Raw genomic sequence first — 15,389 nt, forward strand, 5'->3', positions numbered from 1 at the left:
CATAAGGAATTCTCTGCTACTTTTCTTTGCATTCTTAGCCAAAACAGCTCAATCTGCCTTAGATTGCCTAATCCCCCCCCCTTAGTGACTTGATTTATTTTTCCTCTTGTGTAAGTTATTCAGATAAGGATGGTCACTGTCCATTGAATCAAGGGTTGGTTTAGTTGAACATCCTAAAGCCAGCTGTGACTGATAACCTCATGCTGATCTTCTGGGAAGGGAGGAAGGGTACCTCGAGGGCTACTGACAACACTAGTAGTACTGGAAAAATAAATATGGATTGTCATCACATTAGTAAAGGAAGCCTGTGCACTGTGTAGGTCAGTGACTCCTCTGTTTTGAAGTGCAGGTTGTATGATTAGAAATATTACTTCTGAGAAGAGCTTGTGGCCTGGACTAAATAAAAAATGAGGACATCCTGGCTGGAGGCCCAACTCACAAAGCCCTAGCAGAAAGGTTCACAAGATACCTTGATGTGAGCAAAGTGACCATGGAATGGAAAATGCACAAAACAGTTCTGTTCAAGAAAGGCAGTGATGTGGATATAACAATAGGCCAATGCCTTCCCTCGTGTCTATAAAATCACAGCCAAAATGTCAAGAATAATCTTACAGAAATCAGACCACTCAGGAAGGGAACAGATTGGAGCAGACCAGATTTAAAAGAGGCTTCTCCACCACTGCCCACATCAAAGTCATCACACAACTCAAAGAACAAAATACAGACTGCCATTCTGCTTTCTCTTCATGGACTTCAAAAAAACTTTTAGCACTGTGGAACAAAATGTAGTCCTTCAAGCACTGTAAGAACAAGATACTGACTTCACATATATCTAACTGATCAAAGACATCAATAACACAGGATCAATAGAATCACTCCATTCAATGAACCCAACAAAATCAGTATTCAAATGCCGTATAACAGGGGGACGTTAATTCTCCCAATCTGTTCATCTAAGTCCATGAAAGTCTACTGAGGAGAACAGACTTCAATAGAAGTCAAAATGTGGGCCCAACAAATTCATTAGGAATGTCAAAAGATCAATCTGCCAGAGCAAAAACCCAAGCGGATGACAAACTTCTACACTGAATACCTTATGAAATTAAAAAAAATGGGGAGATTGAACAGATCAAAGCTGCAGTTATCTCAAACTATGGCAGAGAAGAAAAATGCATGGGATACTTACAAATTAACACATGACACAGAAGCCTATGATAGATACAAGTTGATATGCAACCAAGTTACAAAGGAGGTTAGGAAGGCGAAGGCAGATTACGAGAAATCCTTGGCAAGGGATGCAAAGAAAAACAGCAAAGAGTTCTTTACTTATGTAAACTCTAGAAGGAAGGGGATGAATCAGATTGGTCCACTTGATATTGATGGGTCAACTGTTGATGATCCTGCTCAGGTAGCTAACAAACTAAATGAATATTTTGCATCGACATTCACACATGAGGAGTTATTCAGCAAGGGGAATGCCAGAGGTGTATTCAACTCTAGCAGTAAGCTACAGAATCTTGAAATAACTGGGAGTAAAGTGGAGGAGAAACTGTTGAAGATAAACACAAGAAAGGCACCCGGGGTGGATGGGATCTATCCAGTTATATTAAAGGAGGCAGCAAAGGAAGTAAGCAAACCCTTAGCCATAATTATGAGAGCTTCCTTGGACTCAGGGGAGGTACCCATAGACTGGAAATGTGCAAATGTGACCCCAATTCACAAAGGAGGATCAAAGGCTGACACAAGTAACTATAGACCTGTGAGCTTAACTTCTGTTCCAGGAAAATTAATGGAGGCACTGGTTAAAGAAGCACTGCAGGATCATTTAGACAAGACTTCAGTTATAGCTCAGACACAGCATGGTTTTGTTAAGGGGAAGTCTTGCCTGACCAACTTGATTGGATACTATGATGCAGTCACAAAAGAACTGGATGCAGGGAATAACTTTGATATTATATACTTGGATCTTAGAAAGGCTTTTGATACTGTTGCACATGGAAGACTGCTACACAAATTGGAGCAGTGTGACATTGGAGGCAAATTGCTGCTATGGATAAAGGGGTGGTTGAGTGGGAGAAGACAGAGAGTGGTAATCAATGGACACTGCTCATCGTGGACTAATGTTATTAGTGGAGTCCCTCAGGGCTCAGTGTTGGGTCCATTATTGTTTTCTGTATTTATAAATGATATTGATGATGGTATATCAAGCTTAATGTCCAAGTTTGCAGATGATACAAAGGTTGGCAGGGTTGTCAAGGACACTACTGACACTACGCTGCTGCAACAGGATCTGGAAAGGTTGAGCAGATGGGCTGAGAGGTGGCAAATGAAGTTTAACATTGACAAATGTAAAGTACTACACATGGGAAACAGCAACCCCAGGGCAACGTATCAACTCTGTGGTACTACACTGACAGTGGTAGAGAATGAAAGGGACTTGGCGGTGATTGTGCAGGCAGATATGAAGTTCTCTGAGCAGTGCAGACGGGCTGCAAGAGTAGCTCATGGAGTATTGTCAATGATATACAGGAATTTTTCCAGCAGGGATAAGGAGGTGATTATTCCATTGTATAAGGCAATGGTCAGGCCACACCTAGAGTACTGTATACAGGTCTGGAGGCCTCATTTCAAGAAGGATGTAGAGCTGCTGGAACGAGTACAGAGAAGGGCAACAAGATTAGTGAATGGAACAAAGGGGTGCTCTTACGAGGAAAGGCTTAAGTTTTGCAAATTACAGTGTCTGGAGACTAGGCACCAGCGAGGTGATCTGATAGAGGTGTATAAAGCCTTGAATGGTTTAAGCATGCTCAATGCTGATGGGATTCTTCCTCTAGCTCAGAAAAATCACCTGAGAGGGCATAAATTCAAATTGAGGAAAGACAGATGTAGGATAGACGTGCGGAAATTTGCCTTTAGCCAGCGGGTGGTTGGTTGGTGGAACAGACTGCCATCCCTTGTGGTGGAGGTTGATAGCCTAAATAAGTTTAAGGCTCAGCTGGACAGGTATTTTGAACGAACAGAGGGGTGAAGTGGAAGTGGGTTTTTTTTTTTTTTTTTGGCTGATGCTGCATAAGCTTGCTTTCTTGCATCAAATGCCTCTACTAATGCTAAAAAAAAAAAATGCAAACAAGTGTGGAGGGATAACATCATGGCAGGGAACTGAAGATGGAAAAGAGCAGCATAGATATTCTTTAATCGGATTAAGAGTGCCATCACCATGACAACAATAGCGATCTGCATGCTAATCTTTTCAAAAGTCACATCCTCCATCACCAATCTTATGAAGGAAGAGGAAAGAAGCCTCATCACCAACGAGCAAACAATGAAAGGTACTTTTGTAGCAAAGGCAAAATGGACCACGTCAAAAATGAAGATATCTGGAAAATGAGCAAAGTCAAAAATAACATCCATTCCATTTATGAAAACAAGAAAATCTGGACTGAATACATTGCTTGATATGTATTGAAAATAAATGTTCTATGTGACAGTACAGAACCCAGACCTCTTCAAATGAGTGAAAAGCAGAAATCCCACTTCTTACTCAGCTGAAAAAAGTCCGAGTTCAAATTTCATTGGAGATTAAAAGAATTCTAAAACGTCTCTTTAATGAGGCTGTGATTAGTTTAATCCAGGAGGAAGCAGAATTTTCTTGTGAAAGTTATTCTGGTATTTTTTTCAGCCTTCACAACTTGCAATTTAATCTGTGAAACATGTGTATAGACATAACACACAACAAAGACCAAACATATTAACTGGCACATTGTGCTGGAGGGAGCTGGTGTGCCACAATCCTATAAATTAGACCAAACAGTGAATAAATATCCCAAATTTAGAAATTCTAAATAATAACAACTAAAAAGCTTACCTTGATATAAAGATTAAAATGTGAACAAAGTTCAGGCAAACCTTCCCTAACACGTGAAAAAAGACTGTACATTAGTGTGAGATCTGTAATTCGGTTTTCATCTAATAACTGGTCTAGTCCTTTCTGAAGAATGGTTGTGAGATGTTCTCCTAATAACTGCTTCTCCACACACTGAATAAGAGATTTCCTAAGTTAAATGCAAATAAGTGAGAATAAATTGCTTCATTTAAATGCTTACTTAAACTTCACCCATAAAGAAGTTGTTAAAAATATTAAATAAAATTAATTGCTAGTGATCTATCGATGATGAACAGCGCATGACTGCACTTACCCCTTAGATTTTTCTTTTATAAAATCAGAAGCAGAAAGGAATTTTATTTTAGTTTATACAAAATAGAGAAGCACTATAGAAAAAACACCACAATGAGTTTGTAATAAATATGTAATAGGAGATAACTGATAGGTAATAACTAACATCATAATTTTAAATTTAGATAGGAAGATATACACAGTAGGCATTAAAAATTTAGAATATTATAAGTAAAAGCCATATGCTTATAATTCCCTTTAGACTCTTCCTGACTGGCTGTAAAAAACGAACTAGGAATATGAGAGAAGCCATGGCAATCTAGGAATTTTATACTTCAAAACAGTAACTAAGGCACTGTTATGGTCAATATATGGTTGAGATTGTCTCAAACCATAAATTCTGCACCTGTTGAGATGAAAATATCAAACAATAGAAATTAAATAACACTAATAAAATTATAATCTATATAAAAAAAATTTAATTTTGCATTAACTCTGAATAAAATTGTGATCAACTTCTATTACACTGTAAAATCAGTATTGGTTGAGGTTAGAGGAGTACTTGGTTGCTCCATGCTTTGATCTCATACAGACAAGACATCATCATTGCCACCACTATATTAGCATTAGTAGAGGCATATGATGCAAGAAAGTAAGCTTATGCAACATCAGCCGAAAAAAAAAAAAACTCCCATTTCACCCCTCCGTTCATCCAAACTACCTGTCCAGCTGAGCCTTAAATTTATTTAGGCTATCAACTTCCACAACAAGGGATGGAAGTCTGTTCCACCAACCAATTACCCGCTGGCTAAAAGCAAATTTCCGAACATCTATCTTTCCTCAATTTGAATTTATGTCTTCTCAGGTGATTATTCTGAGCAAGAGGAAGAATCCCATCAGCATTGAGCATGCTCAAACCATTCAAGGCTTTATACACCTCTATCAGATCACCTCGCCAGTGCCTAGTCTCCAGACACTGTAATTTGCAAAACTTAAGCTTTTCTTCGTAAGAGCAACCCTTTGTTCCATTCACTAATCTTGTTTCCCTTTTCAGTACTCGTTCCAGCAGCTCTACATCCTTCTTGAAATGAGGCCTCCAGACCTGAATACAGTACTCGAGGTGTAGCCTGACCACTGCCTTATACAAGGGGGCAACCACCTGCTTATCCCTGCTAGCAAAATTTCTGTATATCATTCACAAGACACCATGTGCTACTCTTGCAGACTGTCTGCACTGCTCAAAAAAACTTCATATCTGACTGCACAATTATCTCCAGGTCCTTTTCATTCTCTACTACCCTGAGTGTAGTACCACACAGTTGGTAGGTTACTCTGGGGTTACTGTTACCCATATACAATATTTTACATTCGTCAATGTTAAAATTCAGTTGCCACCTCTCACAGCCCATCTGCTCAACTTTTCCAGATCCTGTTGCAGTAGTATACTATCGTTACTGTCAATAACAACCCTGCCAACTTACGTATCATCTGCAAGCTTAAACATTAACCCTGATATACCTTCATCAATATCATTCATAAATACAGAAAACAACACTGGGCCCAACACTGAACACTGGGGGATGCCTCTAATAACATTAGTCCACAAAGAGCAATGTCCATAGATTACCACTCTGTCTTCACTCACTCAACCATCCTTTTATCCATTGTAGCAACTTGCCCTTAATGCTATACTGCTCCAATTTGTACAGTAGTCTTCCATGTGCAATGGTTCTTGCAATACACTGCAGTGTACATTGACATCATCTGGCTGAAAAAATATTAGTCCAGTTCTTTATCAATCTCTCAGTATAGTTATTAAAACCATCAATAAAATAAAGTCACTTAGCAAAGATCATCACCTTTTCAGAAAATTTTGTGTTGATAATGAAGAACAGTATGTGAGGCTTCTTTTACATAAAGAAGTCAGATGACTTTCTAAAGGAAACTAACACGATTTATAAACCTTTTTGATATGATAATTGGTTTTTCAGAAAGCAAAGAAGACACAGATTTAGCCAAGGAGATCAGCAAACACAAAAACAATATATATATATATATGTTGTTTATATGGCTATGGTTATGAGTATATATGGCTTGGATTTTACAAAAACTTAATGAAGTATCACTTCAACTTCAAAGGAAATTAATTACAGTGACAGACAGCAAATGTATATTAAAAGCTGAGAAACTGGAAATATTTGAAAGCAATTAAATGAGAAAACAATTTTATGGTATGCAAGCATTAGCTGAAATCAATGAATCTCTCACCAAGAATGATCTTAAGAATTAAGAATTATTCAGATTATTTGTGTTCTTTAAACGGTGAAATGAAAAATAGATTTTTTCTAGATTTTTTCAGGTTTATTTTCTTTTGCCATGGATGTTAGATCCAATTGGTTGTGATGCTGGGTCTGCTAGTTAAGAAATTCAAGAAGAACTGGTTGAATTAAAATGTAAAGAAGAAGAATGCAAATATAAATTGAGTTTTTGGGGATCAAAAAGAACTAAACTTCTTTAACCAACAGAGTGCTTCTTTGTGTTTCAATGTTTTATATGGTTGAAAGTGGTTTTAGTTCGGTAAATAAAGGAAAGAAACAGAATTGCTATATATTCAAAAGGAGATAGAATTAAACTTACTAACATCATACCAAGCATTGAACTTTTAGCTAAGAAGCATCAGGCTCAAGGATCCCACTGAATAAAAAAAGTATAAAGTATTTTCTTGTTTAAAATGTCATGGAGGCAATTAGGAAAAAAAAAAAAAATTGTCTACAAAAGCCCTTTAGGGAGCGATAATTAAAAAAAGGCTGAGAAACAGTGTTCTAAGGAAGTGTTTCTCAACCTGGGTGCCACGTGTATGCTTGAAGTGTATCATGTAAAATGCAAATAAAAATAATAATAATAAATTCAAGTTTTATAATAAAATTTAATTCAAACAAAAATTTGTTTATTTAATGCTGCGCCGATCCGAGCACCTTCCAGCAGTCAATGTGACATGTTTTGATTCCTAGTACTAGATCTGTTCACCTATACTACACAAATAATAAATGTATTAATTAAATATACCCAACAGAAATAACTTCCTGTTTATGAATGTATGAGTATAGCAGTGGTTGTAGTGTGTCACAAAATTAAAATTTTAGCATCTTTAAAAGTGTGGTGCAGCAACAAAAAGCCTTGAGGAACACTGCTCTAAGGGACATTTTAGAAATTTATCGGGACATAGGGTTTTCTACCACAGCATAACTACCCGAATCTAATTCTTCTAATCCTTCCTTAAATTGATTCAAACTGCCCACTTCTTTTCACAACACTAGAGTTAGAGAGACACTTGTTTCAAAAATCAGTTACTCTCTGGCTGAAAGCAAATTTCTGCACATCTATCCTATAGTCATACTTTATTCAATTTAAGTATATATCCACTTAAACTTTTTTTTTTTTTTTTTTTTTTAATGAAAACCCCAAACACGAAAGGTATCAAAACCTATAGTACTTAGTACCGTGCATGGGTAGAAGGAGAAGTATGGGGGGGTGCCGGAAACTTTGCTCTAGAGACTAACATGATGAGACTCGTGGCAGAAAAGGCTTAGGGATCCCATTGAATAAATAAAAAAAAAGTATAAAGTATTTTCTTGTTTAAAATGTCATGGGGGCGATTAGGAAAAAAAAAAATTGTCTACAAAAGTCCTTTAGGGAGCGATAATTAAAAAAGGTTGAGAAAACAGTGTTTCTCAACCTGTGTGCCTAATGAGACTCATGGCAGAGAAGAAAAATGCAATTTATATGGGATGCATATAAATTATCAGGCGACACAGAAGCCTATGATATATATATATAAGCTAGTCTGTAATCAAGTCACAAAGGAGGTTAGGCACGCGAAGGCAGATTACGAGAAATCTTTGGCAAAGGATGCTAAGAAAAACAGCAAGGATTTTTACTTTTAAACTCTAAAAGGAAGGGGATGAATCTGATTGGTCCACTTGATATTGATGGTTCGACTGTTGACGATCCTGCTCAGATAGCAAACAAACTGAATGAGTATTTTGCATCTACATTAAGGTTTGAAAATGCCACAAGGTTATCAAATTGTAACAGGGTGCTTAATAATTTTGTAATAACTGAGAGCAAAGTGGAGGAGAAATTGTCGAAGTTAAACATAAGAAAGGCACCTGGGGTAGATGGGATCTATCCAGTTATATTAAAGGAGGCGGCCAAAGAAGTAAGCAAACCCTTAGCCATAATCATCCTTGGTCAGGGGAGGTCTCCAAGGACTGGAGATGTGCAAATGTGTCCTCAATTCACAAAGAGGGATCGAAGGGTGACACGAGTAATTACCGACCAGTTAGTTTAACTTCTGTTCCGGGTAAAATAATGGAGTCACTGGTTAAAGATGCATTTCAGGATCCTCTAGACAAGATTGAAGCAATAATTCAGACACAGCATGGGTTTGTTAAGGAAAAGTCTTGTCTGACAAAGTTGATTGGTTATTATGATGTAGTTACAAAGGAACTGGATGCAAAAAATAATTTTGATATCATATACTTGGATTTCAGGAAAGCTTTTGACACTGTTGCACATTGAAGACTACTGTACAAATTGGAGCAGAATGGTATTAAGGGTAAGTTGCTACAATGGATAAAAGGATGGTTGAGTTGGAGAAGACAGAGGGTGGTAATCAATGGGTGCTGCTCTTCGTGGATTAATGTTATTAGTGGAGTCCCACAGGGTTCGGTGTTGGGTCCACTGTTGTTTTGTATATTTATCAATGATATTGATGAAAGTATATCAGGCTTAGTATCGAAGTTTGCAGATGATACAAAGGTTGGCAGGGTTGTTAATGACAGTAATAGCAGTGTGTTACTGCAACAGGATCTAGACAATTTGGGTAGATGGGCTGAGAAGTGGCGACTGAAGTCTAACATTGAAAAATGCAAAGTACTGCATATGGGTAAAAGTAACCCCAGAGAAACATACCAACTGTGTGGTACTACACTTAAGGTGGTAGAAAATGAAAAAGACCTGGGAGTAATTGTGCAGTAAGATATGAAGTTTTCTGAGCAAGGCAGACAGGCTGCCAGGGCAGGTTGTCAATGATATACAGGAATTTTGCTAGAAGGGAAAAGGAAGTGATTGTCCCTCTGTATAAGGCAATGGTCGGGCCATGCCTTGAGTCAGGAGGTCAGGAGGCCTCATTTTAGGAAGGATGTAGATTTGCTTCAGCATGTACAGAGATGGGCAACAAGATTGGTGAGGGGGAATGAAGGGATCCTCTTACCAGGAGAGGCTTAAGTTCTGCAAATTGCAGCAGCTGGAGATTAGGCACCTGCGAGGTTCAGATTACGAACCTAAGGGGGCATAAATTGAAATTGAGGAAGGACAGATGTAGAATAGATGTGCGGAAATTTGCCTTTAGCAAGCGGGTGGTTAAAAAAATTTGGAGGAAATGGTGTGATTTTTTTTTTTTTTTTTTTTTTTTGGCTGATGCTGCATAAGCTCATACACTTGCTTTCTTGCATCACATGCCACCACTACTACTACATGTATTGTCCACTAAAGAGTAAAGATGTTATTAGTATTGCTGAATCCATTTAAAGCTTTAAATACTTCAATGAGGTCACCTCACAGGTGCCCTAGTTTCAAAGTGCTGAAAAGAAAAGAGTGAAGTCTTTTATAGCAGAAATACCTTTCTGTATCCTTAACTAATCTGGTACCTTTTCTCCACATCCATTCCAAAATATCTACATCCTTCTTAAAATGAGGATTCTAGACCCCTATGGTTTGTATTCAGCGCTGAAAGATGTAGCTTAACCAATCACTGCCAAAAAAAAAAAAAGGGATAGGTGATGAAAAGGTTTTAGCTCAATATAGATTGCAAAGATTTCATGAAAGACAATATTGCCAATTTGTACTGTGACACTTCTTTTGTGTTCATAGAAAATTTCAGAATTGTAACTATATTCTTTGTAAAAAAGGGTGTTGAAGTGTGTCAAGTGAATGAAGATGGCAACTGTTGAGAGAAACAAGTACCGTGCAATCATCGAGTACCTTCACTTAAAGGCACTTGGGTGCATTTTGAACAGATATATGTGCACGTCACTCCTAGGTGCCACAAGTGCCATTTTACACTTATATATGTAAAGACGGCAAACATGTTAAGATCCTAAAAAATGCAAACAGACTTACTTAGTTGAGTGGTCCAGATAGTAGAGTAGCCTTTCCCATTCTTCATTTAACCTCTTATCAACATGCTGAAGATAAGCAGGTACCTCTTGTTCATGCATAAGTCTTTGCCCTTCCGCAGCATATAATTCTTCAGTTGCTTGGAGGAACCTAACTTCAAATGCTTCTTGATAAATCTGAAATTAATGAATTTGTATGAATTTCACAAATTTATATATATATACACAAATATAAAAATTTTGACTAATTATATTTCTCTAAATTTACAATAATCCACAGTTATGCTAGTAGTGCTTTGTATTAATTTTATTTCCACCATATTTCAAAAACTGATCCTTGCTGTGATAATTTCACTTATTTCTCACTTTCTGCTTAATATTCAAATTTTTTATATAACAACTATGTTTAGTCTTTGCTGTCCTGTCCAAATTATTGTTAGTTAAATATTTTGTTTCTCTATATATTTTCTAAATTTCTGAAATTTCATTCAATATTTATGACATTATTTATTTAACTTGCATGTGTGTATCAGTGTGTCTCGATTATGTGACCGGTACACATTCAGCAGAAAATACCACGTTTGTATAGCACAGTACAGCAAAAACAGAACATGATGGAGCATATAGTCATATTATACTTATTAATCACTACCACACTAATCCAATATCGTATGCAACATCTTTCAGTGTTAATGTTTTCAGAAATTCTAGAATTTGAATTTGGGTTCACAACAGCAGTGAGTAGCTCACCACGATGGTAGGCTATGAGGCTATGAAGGCGTGAATAATGCCCTGATCCCTGGGCTGAATCAGCGCATTTTTTTTTGTGTTCCTTGGCAGAAATGCAACATTGACTTTGCCATCTTTTGATTTCAGGATATCAGCCAAGGGATGAGCTGGGCAGTGATCCAACAGTACCAGAGCCTTTTCTTCAAGTTTTTTTGGAAAGCAAGTGGCATCTCACCGATAGTACAAACTCATCTTCAAACCATGAAGCAAAAATATTTGTCACCCAAGCACTGGAGCTATTTTTATAAATCACAGGTAGAGACCTTCACGTTGATATGCTTAAAACACCAGGAACTTCAACTTTACTGATGGACTTCAGCTTGTGGTTTCCAATCTTGTTTGTGCACATAACACAGTAATTCTCTCATTGTTATTTTTCATGCCTGCTTTGTTGGGTGCCTTTTTAATATCCAATGACCTGTCAGGGAGAAGTTTATAGTACAGCGCTGTTTTGTCATAGTTGTACAACTAATCATCTGTAAATTCACCAACTTGAATCACATTACACATAAACTCAGGAAACGTTTCTCCTGCTGTAATGTCACTAAATGCATGTTCACCTACAAGACTAATCTGGGATATCCCATGACAAGTCTTCCATCTCTAAAAGCCACCCTTCAGAAGTTTTACATGTAATTTTAATACATATGTTTTATTAAAAAATGTTCAAACTACATGATAAAATAAATAAACACAGTAGAATCCTATTAAGAAATTTTCCAAGGGAGTGGAGGTTTAGAACTTCTTAAGAGGGAAAATGACCTAAGGGTATGAAATATTAACTACACAAATAAAAATGAAAAGACACACATACATAAGTTAATTTTTAAGCACTATTTCAGAATTTATAAATATTTTACTCAGCCTATGGGAAACATTTTTAAACTGAGGATTTCTAATTGCTTAACATTCTGTTCATTAAACTCATTACCAAATACTTCAGACAAGCATAAACGTGTGGAAAGAATTGTGGAACAATATGGCACACAGCAATAATCCACTAGGCAATTCAGAACTGTTCAGAACCATCAGAACTTAATGGCAAACGCTTCACTGTACTTCAAGTGGTTGATGCTATCCAATCATGGATATCGATGAAAACAATTGCAATGTGTCACTTCCATTATATCAAAATGTTCATATTGTTTAATATTTTTTTTATATAAAATTAAAAATTTCTATATTTAAAACACGTATTAAGTGGGAAAACGTCATTATAATAATACATTGTGTATTCTTTATCACTTACTTTTTATGCGAAAAAGCTTTTTACATGGGAAACTTCTTACGTGGAAAAATAATACATTACAATACATAGAGTTAAAATTGGGAATTAAGAAACCAAACACTCTTGTGGGTAGCACAGTTGGTAGGATCGCCGTCCTCCCCACACCAGGTGGAAAAGACAAAAGTTCGAATCCTGTTGATGAAGGGAGGAATTTTTATGGTTTTTTTTCACAATGTGCCTGAGTTAGTCGGTCTCAAGCGAGGATAGCATGTTTTTTTTCTCCTGGAAACTTGGGTATTTCGTCCAGCAAACAGAAAATTGACCCCAGAACACACAATTTATAGACAATATACATGGAGCAACATGGCCTTAGTTGCCGATGCGCCTAAAATCCAATAACAAGAAACCGAACCTAATACAAGGGAAAACTTCTTATGCAGGAATTTCTCATCCGGGTTCTATTGTAATTATGTAACATACATATGTACGTAAAGAAAATTATCATTTCTGGAAAAACTCACTTACTGTTTAAAGTTGCTTTCCTTTTCTTAGCTGCGAACTCCCATACACGTTTTAAACATAAAAGATGTCATGTATAACAATTTTCTTGTCTCTCAAACCACTTCATAAAAACTTCTAAACATTGAAAAGATGTAACATCTGGTGGAAGAAATTTAACCATAACCATTTTGTCAATCTGGTTCAAGCATTCTATCTATTGATGTGAAGGTGTGTTATTAAATAATAATATCTTTCCTTCTTTTCCAATTGATTTTTGATATTCTGACATTTCTGGAATAATTTTTTTTTATACTACTGTTTGAAAATTTCACCATTCATCCATGCTTTTTCTGATGTTTCATAACCGGGAGACTTCTTACATTTTTGAAACATCTAGGATTTTTCAACGTCCTAATAAAAAAAAAAAAAAAAAAAGGCAACTGGTGTCTGTCAGTTGAATTGCCACATCCTTTGCTTGTTTTGTACCTAGTGCAGTATTATCACAACATGAGGCTGTTGGGAATGCTTTCCAGTTTAAACTAGTCTCATCAGCGTTATAAATGAAGTCTTCATTGTATTCTTCTTCCTCTACGAACAACTTCAATGTTTCTATAAGTGTTTGCTGAAGATATCGGCAGAAAGCTTTTCTCCATGAATTTCAAGTTCTCTAATACCATGGCACATCTTAAACTTTCCAAGCCAACCAGAACTTGCTTTGAAGTTCAGATCACCATTTAATTTTGTATTAAAAAATATCACTTTTTCACATAACAAAGGATCAAATATCAGCTGTCCGGAAGACTGCTTTTGAATAAACCACATGTAGACAACCTCTTCAATGTCTCCATTTCGAGCTTTTCTCATAATTTTACATGCTACATGGCCATCCTCGCTCACCAGATGATTAGAGAATTTTATAATGCTTTCACTATTTTATGTCCAAGATAATTGATATGCGAACTCCATCTTTCTTAGCCAAAAATGTCCCTTTTCAAGGCCTTTCTTTTTGTTGACATATTTTTTATAAACTTGAATGTTTTTTATAAACTACGATCTAAAAAAATATCCATTCACGAAATGAACAAATACATTGGCTCAGAAGAAGAGTGTATTTTCGAACTGAATTGCTACCTGCCATACTGGCGTATATACCACCTGCCACTTATTGCTTCACAGTGCATTATGCAACACAACAACCACTACATATTTTTGCTTTCCCATGCCATTTGAATATAGAGACTCTCATCACAATCTTCTGGTCTTTAGATTATTCCTACTCTCAATTATACATTTGCTTCCAACTAACTTTTACATTTAGACATGAGGAGCTATTCAAGGAGGGTAATACCAGGTATTCCCTGTATTAAATGATTTTTTAATAACTGAGAGCAAAGTGGAGGAGAAATTGAAGATACACATAAAAAAACACCTGGGGTGGATGGGATCTATCCAGTTATATTAAAGGAGGCAGCAAAGGAAATAAACAAACTCTTAGCCATAATTATGAGGGCTTCCTTGGACTCAAGGGAGGTACTCATGGACTGAAGATGTGCAAATGTGACCCCAATTCACAAAGGAGGATCAAAGGGTGACAAGTAATTACAAATCGATTAGTTTAACTTCTGTTCCAGAGAAATTAATGGAGGGTGTTGGTTAAAGAAGCACTACAGGATCATCTAGACCAGTGGTTCTCAACCGGTGGTTCGTGAGCCTCCAGGGGTTCCAGGGGGTTCACACTAAAAATTCTGTAATGGCGTCTACTTAGGTATATTATTGTAAACTACAAAATATAACTAATAATAAAGTGAAATAAAATAAAAAGTAAAGAATTTCCAGAGAAAGAAACCACATCTCCCACAATTCCTTATAATTAGTTTACTATCTTACAGTATATCATGTTAAATAAATGTTTTCCATACTAAATATTTTTTTTCATTCTCAAAGATCATTTTTATGTACAGGTACTTTTTTTTAGAACCTATAGAACTTAGTACATTGTATGGGTGTTGAAGGTTGAAAAGATAAAGAAGATACTTATTGACATTAGACGAACTTCTGTAGATTGCAATTTTCAGGAAATACGCATGAAGGAAGGCTCATCCAGAAAACATAAGTTGAATGAATAAATGAGGAAGAAGAAGAGTTGATTCTATAACCGAGTTTTTTAGATGCAGAGGAAGCAATATTTGTAATGTGGTTTATGCCAAGAGAGATTAGAAGTCAGGGTAATCCCCAAGATCTTGCCTAGAAATCGGAGGGTCATAGAAGATGACAAAGAATCCTTCTTGCGAGATATAAGACAGAACTGCGTTTTAAAAAGATTGAAATTAAGTTATATTTGTCCCACTGGAAAATTACCTGGAGATCCATTTACGGCTTTGGCAGTGTATACTCGAGAAGTTGAAGCTGATTGAGCAGAGCAAGGTTTCTCAAAATGGAAAGTGGAATGCAATGTGCTATCATCGGAAAACCTATGGATAAGATTTCTGGTCAATGGAAGGTCATTAATATACAAGAG

At 36.5% G+C, this 15,389-nt stretch overlaps 1 protein-coding gene across 1 annotated transcript in view; it reads right to left on the reverse strand.

Moving 5' to 3' along the window:
• The window catches only part of Cul4 (cullin 4), a 252,454-nt gene that overhangs the window by 112,072 nt on the left and 124,993 nt on the right, over positions 1-15,389 (reverse strand). The window contains exons 7-8 of the mRNA XM_090386353.1: positions 10,358-10,530; positions 3,866-4,052 (exon numbers count right to left, since the gene is read on the reverse strand). Of these exons, the coding sequence (XP_090242479.1) occupies positions 3,866-4,052; positions 10,358-10,530 (360 nt within the window). The remainder of the gene's footprint in view (positions 1-3,865; positions 4,053-10,357; positions 10,531-15,389) is intronic.

The sequence above is a fragment of the Mastigoproctus giganteus genome, chromosome 1, assembly GCF_048544385.1.
Source record: "Mastigoproctus giganteus isolate SK-2022 chromosome 1, ASM4854438v1, whole genome shotgun sequence".
NCBI classification, from domain to species: Eukaryota; Metazoa; Arthropoda; class Arachnida; order Uropygi; family Thelyphonidae; genus Mastigoproctus; species Mastigoproctus giganteus.